Below are 16,375 nucleotides of genomic sequence, written 5' to 3' on the forward strand. Positions count from 1 at the left end.
GCTCCGCTTGACGTAACACATTTAAAACTTTACAGAATCTCCGTTCCGCTGGTGTACCCTTAGTTCATTCATGACACGGTAACATGAAATTCAATTCATGCACCAGGATGCCTACTCCGTTTGATTTAGCGAGATAATTCAAATGGGGACAGAATTTCCCAAGGTTTTTTCCTATTTTCACTTCCGTACTCCTAATGATATAAACCTAACATTATATCCAGCATTGCTCATATTATTTCTAGGCACGAGATGAATCTGGTCTTAACATTAGCCCTTCTCCTGGCAGTCCTTGTGGTCTTCTCGGCACAAGCAGAAGAAGAAGAAGAAGAAAATCAATGGCCGGTAAGTGTATTACAGGATTTTTAATACTTTGAGTGCAAATATTTTTAAAATAATTTCTCCATGCCGAGAGAAGAATAAAATCTTATTTAAATGTGGGTTCGGAATCGCTTAGTTCCTAAGTTAACTGCCTTGATTTTATGGCCGTAGTCCTATTCCTTCACAATCACGGTCATTAATTGGAATTATGATGCACACTTTTGAAAGTCCGTAACGCGAAAGTTCAATATTATTTATTCTTCCTTTCTTTCTTTCATTCTTTCTTTCCTTATTTATATTATTATTCTTATTCTTCTTCTTCTTCTTCTTCTTCTTCTTCTTCTTCTTATTATTATTATTATTATTATTATTATTATTATTATTATTATTATTATTATTATTATTATTATTATTTCGTTTTGACCGGCTATGGACCACGTTAATTCGAATACAACTTCAAGTCTTTCTGGTCTTTAATCCTCGTCCAGTTCTCCTTCATCCTTTCACTCTGCAATCTCCTCCTTTCTTCTGTCCTTGGTCCTTGGATACGAGATCTAACTTTTCTTGAAACTTCTTGGTTGCCCTAATCCTCGACTTGTAAGCATCCCTGTTGCTGATTTTCGTTCATTGTTTTCCCATTTCTTCCTGGTTCTTCTTCACCTCCTGATACCAGCGTACTGTAGTTTTGCTCATCTCAAAGAATCTTATTATCTGACTGGTTAGTCTTCCCGGGTTCGTTCTGTAGATATGTCCGAAGAACATGGCTCTCCTCTTCCGGATGATATCTGAGATCTTTTTCATCTTGAGATATAATACTTGGTTTCTTTCCTTCTTTCTGTATGACCCATACTCAGTTCTTTTGTGGTCCCAGTATCTTCCTCAGAATCTTTCTTGACCAATCGTGTTTTTATCATTTTCAAACATTCAGCTGCATATAAAGCCTCCGGGCGGATGAATGTCTGGTACTGTTTGAGTTTCGCATTGATCGAGATATTATTCCTGTTGTAAGTGTTTATAGTTATATGCCAATTTATTTATTTATTTATTTATTTATTTATTTATTTATTTATTTATTTATTTATTTATTTATTTATTTATTTATTTATTTATTTATTTATTTATTTATTTATTTATTTATTTATTTATTTATTTATTTATTTATTCTTGTTTCGTACAGACAAACTACGGACTACAACATTCAACTCTTGCGTTTGAGGTGGATTTTGATGTTTGCTCAATAATTGCGCATCCTCTGACTGTGTTGTTCCCCCCTCTCCTTCGTCCAGAGGCTACCTGTCCTTCTTCATGCTGGTTTGTTCTGGAACCCCATTTGCTTAAGCATCTTCCTGAGTTACAAAGAATGAAATTCGTTGTGGTTCCGGATTGACTTACAAATTTTACAAAATTTGACTTTTTGGTACACTTTTCAAAAGTTTATAGACTAACACTCAAACTCTTTAAGAAATACTTTTAGTGATGTTATGTTTTAGGTACATGTTTTGATCATTTTTTATATCATCAGCCGTATATATTTTTAGAAACATTGGAAAACATCTTAAAATCTATGAATGAATGGACAAATAAATGATGAGTGAAATGAGTGGGTGAAATGTTATTTAGAACACTCAGTGTGGATTCTGCCCTGAAAATTTCTTATCCTATCTGTATTCAAGTTCATAATGTGTTTGTGAAGCTATTCTTGTTGATATAAAAATTGACGTGTTGTTCCCGCATTCCTTGAAATTGAACTTGAAGTCGTGCGGACAGCTTTTGATTATTATATGTCAATGCGAAACATTGGTGTGTGAAATAGTGTTTGCAAGTTCATTCGGTTCCCCTTTATCTTTGTCCCGTCCTGTTTGCTGTCTAAATCACGTTTCTTTCGAGTGTCGGTCTATAAAATATTGAAAGGTGGACTAAAAGGTCAAATTTTATAAAATTCCATGAATCCCCGTGAGAAATATGCGGTCTTTTAAGTCTCTATCTGTTCCTTGGAGTTCCTGCAGATCTTTGCTTACTTTCATCAACCTTGGTCTTCCTCTTTTGGCATCAAACCAGAAGTTAGTTGGTCAATCGGGTATGATGCCGTTGTGTTAAGCACTTAAGTTATGTGTGAATTTGTATATGATAATGATGGATTTAGAATGTTAAACTTAGTATTATTTCTTATATTTCTTTCTGATGGTTTTCGCCTTCTTATCCTTCTAAAATCTCTTCATGAATGCACTGCGTTACATCTTACGTTCTGTGAACCACTTCCTGCCAGTTTTCTTCTTAGGTTTCTCCATGAATTAGTGCTTGGCTATTATTGTACTGAAGGCTCCAAGATCTTCTATGTCATCCGTAATATTGATTTCTTGGAGGGCCACCTTAGTTTCTTCTAGCCAGTTTATTTTCACCTTCTTTGAAATTATAACTTCAGATAATCTTTTGGGGAGTCTGTAGCTGTCCATTCTGTAGATATGGCCGTAGAATTTCAGGCGTCTCTTACGTACGGTGTCAATGAACCTGTCAGTTAATGAATAGAGGTCCGCTGTTTTCCTCTTAATCCACTACCATTTTCTCTCGCGGGACCATACATTTCCCAGAGGATGTTCCTTTCTTTCTTTAAAATTTCTATAATTTTATAGCAACCTCCAAGAGCTATGGTTTCTGAGGCGTATAAAGCTTCCGGCAAAGCAACTGTTTTGTAGTGCCGTAATGTTCCATTACCCGATAGGTCTCTCTTGTTGTAGTAATTCCACGTTAGTCTGTACGCCTTATGCAGTTTAGTGGTCCATTGTATGTTGGTCCTACGGTCTAGCCCCGATGTGCCGTTTTCCATCATTAGTGGAGTATTTTTGCTATGTTGGTGTAGATTTTCCATGAACCGGTTTTTTTTTTCGTACGATACCTGGACTCTGCCTTTGATGCTATTCGATGGGGTTTATTTTTAAATCATCCAGCTAGGTTATCCTCTTGCGACCAATACTAATTTTTTCGACAGTATTTGCTGTAAAATGTGGTGTTTGATCCCTTTGAAAATAAGCGCAAGGTACTTCGTTTCGTACTGCTTAGTCAAATACAAAATTCTACAGACTGCTTCTTCTACGTTAAGGACTTTAGTGTATTTCATCCTTTACGTCTGCTATATATGGAGTATTCTTCTGTGGATCTACATTTTAAAAAATTCCAGTCACCTTATGGAATTAAACTCTAATCTCAGCAACATAAAGCACCACCGGCTAATAGTAACCATTTCTAGTCACCTGTACGGCGCATCTGATTATTATTATTATTATTATTATTATTATTATTATTGTTATTATTAGCCAGCCCTGTGGTGTGGAGGTAGCGTGCCTGTCTTTAATTCCAAGGCCCTGGGTTAGTTTTCCGGCCAGTTCAAGGATTTTAATTGTGGACTGAGGAGTATAACGGGGTTCACTTGATACAAGCTCTTAGTTACAGGAAGAAAGCGCACAGTGAGAAGATAATGCTACTGACCTAGTGTACATAGACAACACTGGTAGCAGAGCGTGGTTCACTTTATACCAGCTCTTAGTTACAGGATGAAAGCGCACAGTAAGAAGATGACGTGTACATAGACAACACTGGTTGTCATGGTTATTATTGTGTCGGGAAATTGATGACGCCAGAGCGCCAGGGCCAGAAAGAGGCAGGAAAATACACGCCACGACAGGGAGTGGCTGTCAAATATCGTGCCTGAGAATATCAGCAAGAACAAGGGGAGTCAACCGAAATATAATCATAAGCATACTAAATTAATGACTGATGAGAACAGATAATTGAAGAATAAATTTAGTTCCGTACTCGACGAAAGTTGTCAGAGAACACCGGAACCTCATGAGTAGATAATCTGAGGGCTGGTCGCATTCTGGTCAAGCTCGGCTACATTCTAGTCAAAACTAACCATTTTCTACAAAAAGTTATATCTTGTGTATTTTAAAATGTTTCTATTTAGTTTACATCTCATAGGTGCCCTGTTTATATTTTCAGTACCTTATCCATCTTGACAGCTGCGAGGTAAATGTGGATCCCAGTTACGGAAGCGGAAAATGCAAAACTAGGAAGCCTAAAGGAGAAAAGGTCAGGAAAATGACACTTACATTGGATGTCCGTCAAGAGATACTGGGTAACGTTCAGGTATGTAATTATTTTCTGTTATTACTATTCATTAATTGAGTATTAAGACCATTTAGAGCTCCAATTTGTAGAGCGTCGTCCAGAGGATCCCGGCAGATATAGTCGGATTTTTGAAAGGTAAAAAGAAGTCCAATCGACAAACTACTCGAGGTACGATTGACGTTGTTATAAAAAGTATATCTGGTGACATATTTGGTATTCAAACAAACAAAAAAGTGTGTCGCAATTTCCCAGGGAAATAATCAAATGATCAGAAATATAGTTTCCAATAAATGAAACTCAATTTGAAAAAGATAAATTTATTTGCATCAAAAGCAATCGTTTTCGAGCGACATCTGTATGCAATTTGGAGTCGACAAGTGTAGGATTCAGTGCATCCAAAGGGAGGGGGTGGCTGACTCAGAGCCTATGAAACTACCACAAATGAAATAATCAGTTCTGTAGACTGTGATGAGATGAGACCTCTTCCATACCTCTCTCAGTCGTGGTCATCCATCAATACTTCACATCACAGCCTGCACGGTTGTTACGTAACATTGCGTCAAAGTGAGTTTTTTGCTGATTTCAGATCACCCCCAAGAATTTAAAGATACTTATGTAAAGAATCAAACCTCATGGTGGGAGAGCTCTGATGGGTCTTGGCCTACAAAGCAACCGCTGCTCACTCTGAAGGCCCTGCAAATTACGAGGTGCAGTGTGGTCTGTGTGACGAATCCTTTCGGCCATTATTCTTGGCTCTCAAGGCCGGGCTCGCCATTTGAGAATCAGATGGCCCCCAATTGTATTCATGTAGGCTGAATGGACCTCGAACCTGCCCTAAGATATAGGTTTCTAAAAAACCTTATCTGGCCGGTTATCGGACCCAGGGCCTCTGCGTGATAGGCAGGCTTGTTCGGAACTCATCTGACAAATTTAATGTCAAAGAATTACGGATGAGAACTTTCCTGGTGGAAGAATGATATGTACTGAAATCAAGGACACACTGGACAGTCAGTCCAATACGACCTTATTTACAAGTAGCCCATGATATCTACGCCAGCCCTTCATCTTACAGTGTGTCTGTTAACTCTTCAGTTTCATTAATACTCAGTCTTCTCCATAGCTCTCCATCTTTAATTGGCTCCAACATTTCTCTCTTTAGAATATAACTAAAGGCCGAATGTTTAGGCAGTAATAAGTTAGAATGTAAACCAGCTTACCTAGTAGGAACTCTCGTCCACCCGTTCTTCCGTTATGTAGCTATAGTAAAGTAACTGCTAGGGGTTCTAACAGGCCGGCACCCTAATATTTATGCAGATCCCATGGCATAACTGTTGTCCGGGTAGAGTATACTTGTTATTTGCCTTAGTATGTTTGCATCCGGGCTCCAAATAAGACTATACATTATATATAAGTTGTATGCTTCACAAAGTAGAGAAGACCTGACAATTTTTATTATTGTGTTGATGGTATAACAGTAACCAACGTGGATCAGTAAGTATCTAGGTGTTTATATAAGAACAGATCTTCAATGGGGTAATCACATAAATAGGATTTTAAATTTAATAATGGTTACAGATCTCTTCGTATGTTTATGAGTGAATTTAAGGGTTGCAGTAAAATTGTATAGGAGAGGGCATATAAGTAACCGGTAAGACCCCTGTTAGAGTATTATCCCAGTGAATGGAATTTTCGCCAGGATTAGTTGATAAGAGAACTGGAAAGAATCAAAGGAAAGTAGCGTGATTTTTTGTGGGTGATTTTCGACAAAAGCGTACTGTAACAAAAATGTTGTAAACTTTCGGCTGGGAAGACTTGGAAGAAAGGAGACGAGCTGTCTGACTAAGGGGAATGCTTGTAGCTGTCTCTCAATTATATTGATGGATGAATAAGCTTGAGTGTTTTCAAAAGTAGAGAAGATCATAAAATGAATATTAAGTTGGAAATCAAGAGGAAAAGGGCAAATCATCGTTTATGAGAAGAGGAATAAAGGATTCCAATAATTTATCAAGGGAGATGTTTGAAAAATTTCCAACTTCTTTGAAAACATTTAAGAAAATACTAGTTAAACAACTAACACAGAATATACCACTTAGTCGACAGCCCTAAATGCAGATCAATGGTGACTGATAAAAGTAAAAATTATCATTTAATTGTTAATATATTTACTTCTGTTAAAAAAATTTCTAGAACTATCAGTAACAATGTAAATTTTCTGTCTTCATATGAAACTGTAGTGTATATTTTGTTATCAAACTTAAAAAGTAAATTTACAGATTTTTGGTTTGCTCAAGGTCGAGGGAGTAGAAATAGAACACATTTTGTACTTAATTTTAAAATATTCTTATTTAATTTACCTCCCACTTGAACAGACATAATATTAACGTTGCTGAAATACTGTGTACTTAATTAAGGGAAAGACAAGAAAGAGATGAAGTTCTAAGCCAATCAAACCACTATTTTAATATAACGGGCGATCAGAAATTTTCGTTTTCGACGGCCGTACAGACCTGAATCAGGATGCCAAACAGGCAAAAGCATCAAGGCACTCATCTCACCGACGCACCAGTTTGAAGATCTCCGTGTGGTAAAAAAACTGTGTCCTGCTGCGTGAAGAAGTCCATAACCGCCTGCTGCATATCCTTGTCAGAGAGGAAGCATCGACACTTTAAGGCCTTTTCTAGGGGTCCGAAGGCGTCATAATGGCATAAGGAGAGATCAGTACTGTAGTGAGTTTCGCTGGCCTCCCAGCTCGACAGGCGTCTTGTGTCGAAACGAGACGTGCTGCACGGAGCTCGGTGCACCATTCCACAACGGTGGTTTTCGACAGACATACACAGCATTCATTCTCTAATGGATGTCCACCTATGTTTGTCATTCGGCAGCCGAGAACAGAATAACAGCACGTTGGTCCTGTTTGGACGCATTTGGTAATAACGTCGCCGTAGTTCACGTGGCAGCAGCTCGCCACAACACGACTGACACATTAATGCCTTTGCCTACATGTCCGTGCTTATATACCCGCATGGGAGTCGCGCTACGTTGCATGTCCGCCGCAGGAACGCCCTCAAATGGAAACTTCTTTGATCTAGCCTCATAAAAGGATCGTTAGGATGATTATTAACTGCTTTCTAATAGTGTTAAGGTAAGCAAGACCTGCCTATCCCGCCCATGTTAAATCTTGAAATTTTTGGTGCACTTTACTCAAAATCTGTTTGGGTTAGCCACTTGAAATTGTCAAGGTTTACTAGTTAGAACATTACCTACAATAATAAGAAGGATTATTGGCAGAAACCAAATACTTTCGCCAGTATGAATTTTTACTTAAGGTACAATTTTTTAAACTAAAATAATGTCGAAAAATATTTATATTTCGTTTTGTATTTAATTTAAAGTCATATCCCTTCCTATTACTGTTAATTGGGATGATGTTGAGGCACCAACAAAATTTAATGGACCTATCTTTATAAGTTTTCTTATAAATGGTACCAAAGTAGTGAAAATGTTAAACTTATAAAAATGAGGTTGAAGTTTCTCATTATAATTTGTTAGCTCTGACAATTCTTAGAAAATTCCTACCCCATAACTTGCATCATTTGTGTCCTCCTTAGTCCTCTTAAGGTTTCTCTTCAGCCTTCTGGCCCTTTTACTCATTTTTCCACCATGAGGTCTGCTTTCTTTATTCGGATGTCATCCAACTACTTTAGGATGTTCAGTGTGTTGTACCCTTGGAGGATGTTCAACATCTGCAGCACCTTAGCCCTACCAATATTCCCATCGTTGAAGGATATAACAGCATCACATAGACCAAACTCCAGTGTAGTTTTCGGAACCCTGGACCACAGAACATGATTGAATGCTTCATTAGCGTTCTGTGTTTTTCCATTCAGGCACTTTTTAAAAGGTCTGGGTGTGCCAAATCCCAGTATACTGCCTTCATAGCTTCAGCTACACCATAAGGTAACCCGTGGTGCTTATCATTTTGGTCTTTCCTGTTATATTTGCACCATGGATCATCTCCCTTAGGGAAACAGTTTTTGTTTTGATGAACTTGAGGGAGATTCAGTGCATATTTCAGGTCCAGAAACACTACATGGCGAGCATATGGAGATGTCATTTTTAACCTCTACTACATTGGAACTAGGCCTATCTCTGCTTTCACAAAAACAAACATTATTTACACCGGGAAGTTTACGTATGTGTCGATTTCCCGTATACTTCCTCTATCCGAAAGATTTCAAACGACCCATTCTTCAAAACGTCAATGCAAAATCACAAGGTTTATAATACTACAACGATGTTTAGTAACCACTCGTAACATAAACACGCAATACTGGAAGTTGTCGTGGTTACCAACACAAAGCCTATGCTCAACAGAGCAGACCAGAAGTTAGTTCAGAAATCTATGTGTAATAGTTCAGAAGTTATACGCACAAACATAAATCTCTGTAAAAGTGGGCGTTGTCTTTCACGGTGTAACATAGTAATTTATATGTTATAAAATGGTCAATTTTCATAATTTTTTGACTTTTTTAACAAATTCTTGTTCTCTACGTTGTAAACAAATAAAAACGCTCAAACATAATTTTTTCGTTTTTTTGGCCCCAAGAAGGGTCTTTCTTACCTTAAGAGTGAAATACAGGGGAAGAAGAAAATAGTACGAACTAAATACTGGCCAGGAATGCATTTAATTTACGGTTTCTTTGTGAATTTATATTTATTTTGTACGTTTGTTCTAGGTCAGTATGGTAGCGAAACTCAAGAACAATGGGAATTGGGTGAAAAACTACGAATCTGAGCCTAAGGATTTTGATAGTTACTACACACAGAATCAAGATCTCTTGGACAGCATTTACAAGTTTGGTAACCTTACAACATGTCCTATACAACCGGTAAGTGCAAGCTTACTTTATTCTCTCTTCTGTTCTGCCTGCTTCTTTCTTCCCTTCATTCTTCATTTTACACAATAATTACCTTTCTTTGTCTTTAAGTCAGATCGTTCGGAGAGGCATGGTTTGAATCTAGTTGCCATCGCAAGTCGTGATTCTCCTCTCTTAGTTTCGTAAACTGGTAATTACTTGTGACCGTTACTTATTTTTAACTGCTAGCAACTTGTTGCTCCCTTATAACGACGTATGTTGTATGAAATTTTAATCAAATTACCATTGAACTTTAAGTAGTAACTGGAAGTTTTATCAAGAATAAGAATCTATATATTAAAAAAAAGGTTAATAAAACAAATTTGAGCAGTCCGTCCGTTCTACTGGACGGATTTGCATGTGTTCTGTTTTACTCTCTCCAGAATTATGTGCCGGTGAATCATCAGACATTGATAGGTATCTAAGATCAGTCAACTTCAGTAATCCTAAAATCAAATCACTAAATGACCCCTTCAATAATTGCAGGCGAAGCCTTACACTAACCCGCAATGCATTCTGTCCTTAGCGGGTTGCCAAGCGACTAACACTTTCAATAATGTTATGATATATGTGATTGTCATCCTTACTAATGTCACTGCATGCAGCCAATTTTGATTACTCCCTGTCAAGCCAGAAAATACACACCTCCTATGATGATGGAAGAATACTACTCTCTGCTAGATTCTCTTTGATTCTCTAACCTTTTCCAGCTTCCAGACATATTCAACAGAAGGCAGAAGGTTTCTGATAACTTACGTACTGCTAAGAGCAAAATATATACGTAAAAACAGGCCCCTCCTTTATCTCGGAACACCTATCGATGATAACCTACCTACACTAGAAAGAGTGAAGGCCATAGTTCTCTTCCGGGCAAGAAACGCTCCATCGAGACTAACCTATCGGCTCACAAGAAAACCGTTCCATATTGAAGAATTGCGATTAGAAATACCACTGCTTTCTACGACACAATACCAAGCTTTACATTAAGAACTGCAGCATATAAGACCAAACAGACTACAAGATGACATCAGAATGGATGAAATCTGACTACGATATGCGAGTTATTTGACCTATTTATAAGCACGGGTTCTCTAGTAATTAATAATTAATGGTTACCAGTTTTATTCAGCTATCAAACAAAGGAAAGAGTCTCTTGATTAGAGCACAGTTCATTAATAATGTTATTGATTTTATGCCCAAAAACAGCTAAACTTACGCTTTTCGGATACACAGAATTGGCGGAATTTTATCCCACAGGAGTTCCTTAACGTGCAGATAAACCTACTGCCACGAGCATCTTCTAATACCACCGGACTGAGCCACGATTGAGCCCGCCAACTTGAGCTCACAAGGCCAGCACTTACCTCGTCAGCCACTCTGTTCGGCAACACAGTTCAATAAGCATCAGGAAAATGAAAGTTAATATTGTATACACTGTTCTTGCATTGACGCTACATCTGCGTGTCCTTCTTCCTCAAACAATACTACGTTTTCTTCATTTGCGACCTTTTCAACTCCACTTTTTTTCTCTTTTAAATAGCAGATCATAAACTAATTTAACTATTTTTATGCTCTGTCTATTCAGGCTATCTCCGATTATGGGAAAAGCAGAATAAATAATGTAATCAAAATAAAACAATAACACCTCAGCTTGAAACTTTCAATTGAATTTATCTACCTTAAAACGTTCTCAGCCCTTTGTCCGAAAGACCTTCACTAGCCTCTCCGGGGCCCATGCGGTATTCTTATTCTTCTTCTTCTTATTATTATTATTATTATTAGAGCTCGGATTTTTATACATTAATAGGTTAAAATAAAAACTTACTAAAGCGAGTACCAAGAATAATCTACCTTCACAACGGTTATGCTATGAGGTTTGCATAAACATTAGGGGTACTGCCCATCAGAACCCCTACAATTTATGTTACTCTTGCTACATTATGGAAGAGCGGATGGCCGACAGTTCCTACTAACCAAATTAGTTTGCAGTCTAACCTATTACTGCATAAAAATCCAGGCTTTAATTATTACCATCCTTTGGTGGTTTTCTGTCTTTAAAATTGAATAGATAATCTGAATAAGTAGCAACAGGAGCTCGTCGGCTAGTATAACAAGGTAGGACTATGAGCCCTAATCAGGGACAACAAAGAAAATGATAGGCACAACCATTTAAAAGGAATGAACGTTGTAGCTCTAAAGGTACACGGTTTCGAAGAGCATAATTGGCCATTCAATTACACCCTAGAAGACTGAGATGCAAAATTTACTACAGTCCGGCCTCTCAAAGGCACACGTTTCTTATCCAAATTTTACATTAGATCACTGTCCTTACTGCTCGACAGTCTGATTCACACTTGTCTACAAATAACTCGAATTTAAACAGGGCCATACTAAAATAATGGCCTTAGTGTACAAAAGAAAAGGTTGAAGGAATCGGCCATGCACTCCTTTTGGCAAACACTTTGAAAAGCACCTAAAATCCTATATGGGCTTACGGGCCGAAGTCACAGAAGCTAATCCTATACTACAGAGGGTGACTAGATGGCAAAAATTTTAAGTTCCAAATAATGTTTTGAAGATTTTAGGGTGTTAGGAATTCATAGTCACCCCCATACCATGTTGAATGGGAATTAATAGAGGGTGAACACCCTTTTACCCTAAGTTACATATTTCCCAGCAAGGATTTGAATAGAATCCTTAGACTTGCCTGAATATTTACATTTGAAAAGTGATATTAAACTTTAGAAATGTACAATAAAAAAGAATTTTGAAACCTTCCCTTCATGTCAACCTTCTGGAGCTATCACATATTTATAAGATGTCTGCCATTACCTTGAGCTGGTGTGCCTTCTGACGATGGGCAAGACTGCCCCTGCCTCCACATACACCGTATGCATTCTAGATTGGAACGATGAAGAAGACGAAATGGCCCAAAAATGACCAGCTTATACAGCACAGGGGAAAGTTTCAGAACTTTCTAGACAGAATGCATATACATACCACCAAATATAATTGGCTACAAAAATATATTAAAAAATTCTGATTGATTGATTGATTGATTGATTGATTGATTGATTGATTGATTGATTGATTGATTGATTGATTGATTGATTGATTGATTGATTGATTGATTGATTGATTGATTGATTGATTGATTGATTGATTGATTGATTGATTGATTGATTGATTGATTGATTGATTGATTGATTGATTGATTGATTGATTGATTGATTGATTGATTGATTGATTGATTGATTGATTGATTGATTGATTGATTGATTGATTGATAATTTGAGGAATAAGGAAGCAGTTAGTAGTGCCTATACCCTGAGCACTTAAAAAACAATCTAAAACACTTAAGCTTTACCACACTTCAAAATACAAAAATCCCCTGAAAAATTACAAGTCCGTCCTTCCGCCAGAGGGGGCACATAAGTCGATACTAGAGACACGTGAATATTAAAGGTCCAAACTTCTTCCAATACATAGTTTCAAATTGATAACACAGATGGCCTTCTAAAAGGCGCTCAGTTCAAATGCAAAGAGAAAGTGTACCTCCGAAAAATTACTGTTATTATTATTATTATTATTATTATTATTATTATTATTATTATTATTATTATTATTATTATTATTATTATTATTATTATTATTATTATTATTATTATTATTATTGTTGTTATTACTATGCCTTGCATGGAGCATATGATGATTTAATGAAAAATGTTTTATATTTTTTCTTGAATCTCTCCTTCTTGTGAGACATAGAAAGGGTTACCAGGTGTATGCATAAGTCATTTCCCGTTTCACTAAGAGATGGCGCCAGCGAACAGTACGCACCGTATGAATATGGCACTTACGTAAGTTTGTTCGTCTGACGTTAACCTATAACACACACAAGTTGAGTCCGCCAAACACTAACGTCTGTGTCGTATCTTTCAGTGATCATGTCGACGTTTGTGCCTGAAAAACAACATTTGCCTTACGCATTGCATTACTCATTTAACTAAAAAAGAAAAAAGCTGTGGAAAGTCATCATTTGTTGGTAGAAACATATGGTGGACACGCACCATCATGTGAGACATGGGTTCGACAATTTAAACGTGGTGAATCCATTGTGAAAGACAGTCCACGCTCTGGTGGACCACAAAAGTGCGAAGATGAGCAATTTCAGGCGTTACTGGATGATAACCCAACTCAAACCCAACTTTATAGCCAACAAATTATTAATTTAAATCATGCATTGATTGAAAGACGAGCGGAATGGACTAGAAGACATGGCAAAGTGATTTTGTTACGCGACAATGCGCCGTCTCACACAGCAAAACCAGTGAGAGACACTTTGAAATCGCTTGGATAGGACATCCTTCCGCACCCGCCGTACTCTCCCGACCTGGCGCCATCTGACTATCACCTCTTCGCATCAATGGGGCACGCGCTCGCTGAGCAGTACTTCAGCTGTTCCTAGCATGTTGGAAAATGGCTCGACGAATGGTTTTCTGCGAATGACAAGCAGTTTTTCTGGCATTACCTGAAAGATGGGCGAAGTGTGTAGAAACCGATGGTCAATGTTTTGAATGAAAAAAATGAATTTCCCTTGAAAATTGCGGGTTTTCTTTACCACAAAACCGAAAAAATCTTATGCATAGGCCTACACCTGATACAACCCTGTTTAAACGTTGTTCCACATATTACGTCGTTTTCTACCAGTCTATTGAACAACATTATAACGAGGTTTTTCTTCTTGTTTCAGGGTACTTACATCATCAAGGAATATCTTGTAGACGAAACCAAGTTTCCTGAGAAATTAGAGTGTGGAGAGTACATGATGGAACTGTTGATACGATTCGGCACAACTGACATAGCAGTAATCAAGGTAGGGGCGTTTGTTGAATGTCAATAATAGGAATCTGTATCATGGAAGAATTTATTATTTCATCCCCTCCGTGTGATATCAGAATAAATTAATGTGCAAAGCAATAAGCCTTGTTTTTCCTCAGACAGATTACATACTCAAGTTCTTAGTACTGACCTTACTACTCCCGAAACATTCCTGGACTGTATAAATATTAAATTCACAACGAAATAAAAATTTCAACAAATTAAACTTCTGGATCTCACTTTAACAAAAAATGGAAATAAGATAGGGTTCGAGGTTTTTAGGAGCCAACGCGGTCAATCACCAGAATTAACAGCAAATCTAATCAGCCGAAACCCACAAATTGTCAGCATACAACAGTTATATTAATAGAAAGCTGAAAATTCCAATGTATAAAGAAAATAATTGAGTATGATAAATCAAATCGTAAAGGCTAATGGATACAGTCCAGAAATGGTCGACAAAATCTCGGGTAAAGAAGAGCGGGTTAAAGAATGCAAAAAGGACTTAACAAGTAATTAGGTGTATTCGAACAGAAAGCGAACAGTACGCGCGGAAGAAATGACAACAGAACGCCGCGGACTGGGGCAGTCTAACAGGATTTTATCTCAAACGTTCCTCCCGGCTAAAATTGTCCTGGGCGGATCCTTTCATTACAAAATTATGAAAAAAATATAGAACACATATGGTAGGCTACTGAAATTAATGAGTTTTACTGTGAATACGTTCATAGAAACATCGACACTCTCAATGAAATAAGCCCTGAGGTTCATGAAGAATTCCACTGCGTAGCAGAATGTGCAAGTAACCGTCGTATTGATATAACTGCCATCGATCGGACACAAAACAAAGCAGAAATCATTGACCTTACAATAAGGTTTGAAGACTCTGTTTCCCAGCCAGATGACGTAAATAAAGAAATACAGGATATTTATGCGCTAACAATACCCTACTTCCAGAGAGCCTACAGCGTCAGGAACACATGAGTAAGAGGACTGCTTCTGGGTGCTAGAGGGACCATCCCCAGAAATGTTGTCGAATGGCGGCAATAGTTCAGACTGGGCAGAAACATTCAATACAAAATTGTCACCACAGTGGCAATAATGTGGTATCATTTATATAGAAAACATAGTATTTCATTTCCTCGCAGCAGTATAAAAAGAAGTTAATACTCTCGAATATATTGATATTTCGTTAACGAAATCAGAAATTCAATTACTTTTTCAAAGAACGTGCGAGCTATTCTGTGTCCTTTGTCAAACATTTATTGGTATCAGAATAAATAAATTAAAAATAATATATAAATAAAAGGAATAACTTTTCAATGTTTATCACTTTCGATATAACAGCAGAATTCAAACAAAAGGATTTAAAATTTATATTTTTCTAGGGAGGGAATAATTACATACAGGGGAATTACATACCTCCTTCCCCGCCGGGTACTTGATCCTCTCCCCCGCCCCCCACCAATTTCTTTCTGGTTTCGCAGCCTGGATTTCAGTAAACTAAAACGAAAAAGAAAATGAGTGCATGAAATAAACGAAAAAGGAGATAAATTCGGAAAGTCTTCTAGACATATTTTCGTATATCTAAAGAACAATTCGAGAACGTACATGCTCTCCTAGAATACAGAATATCAAAACATACGACTAACTGGAAGAAACCCACTGGGACGAAGTAAAGGATAGCACTCTTTATGAGGTAAGTAAAAAAGATATTTTATTTCAATTTTTTATTTCGCTATGTTTTACAAAATCGTACATTAAAAAACAAACGAGTAAAAATATACTCAAAGTCCAATTACGTTTCTCCAGTGATATTTCCTTAAAAAATATTTTCCTAACTTTGAAGAGGATGCATGAATCCAAATTTATGTTTATTGTTTATGCTCTATATTTACACTGTTAACTCAAGTGTTAGGGGTCCTAATAGACCGATACCCTGCCGTTTCTGCAATCCTCATAGCAGAACTGTTGTCCAGGTAGAGTATACTTGTTATTTTCTGTAGTAAGTTTGCATTCTAAACTGTTACAGGCTCTAGTTATGACGAACACCTCATAGCAATATAATATACACTCGGCTTTCGCAGAACATATTTATTATAATAACCACAACTTTCGAGGCATTCATAGAGATA

At 37.2% G+C, this 16,375-nt stretch overlaps 1 protein-coding gene across 1 annotated transcript; it reads left to right on the forward strand.

Annotated features, from left to right (window-relative positions):
* The first annotated feature begins 241 nt into the window (after positions 1-241).
* LOC136886279 (uncharacterized) lies at positions 242-14,331 on the forward strand. Its single transcript, XM_067159007.2, has 4 exons — positions 242-342; positions 4,315-4,461; positions 9,180-9,332; positions 14,113-14,331. The coding sequence occupies exons 1-4, from the start codon at positions 250-252 to the stop codon at positions 14,260-14,262; spliced, it is 543 nt and encodes a 180-aa protein (XP_067015108.2). The 5' UTR covers positions 242-249; the 3' UTR covers positions 14,263-14,331.
* Positions 14,332-16,375: the final 2,044 nt, after the last annotated feature.

The sequence above is a fragment of the Anabrus simplex genome, chromosome X (genome assembly GCF_040414725.1).
Source record: "Anabrus simplex isolate iqAnaSimp1 chromosome X, ASM4041472v1, whole genome shotgun sequence".
Lineage (NCBI taxonomy): Eukaryota > Metazoa > Arthropoda > Insecta > Orthoptera > Tettigoniidae > Anabrus > Anabrus simplex.

Excerpts from the sequence above, each read along its gene's own strand:
- LOC136886279 (XM_067159007.2), top strand. The coding sequence starts at position 250 with ATGAATCTGGTCTTAACATTAGCCCTTCTCCTGGCAGTCCTTGTGGTC. Across the intron at positions 343-4,314 it reads AAGAAGAAAATCAATGGCCG|TACCTTATCCATCTTGACAG; the intron begins GTAAGTGTATTA and ends TTATATTTTCAG. Across the intron at positions 9,333-14,112 it reads CAACATGTCCTATACAACCG|GGTACTTACATCATCAAGGA; the intron begins GTAAGTGCAAGC and ends TTCTTGTTTCAG.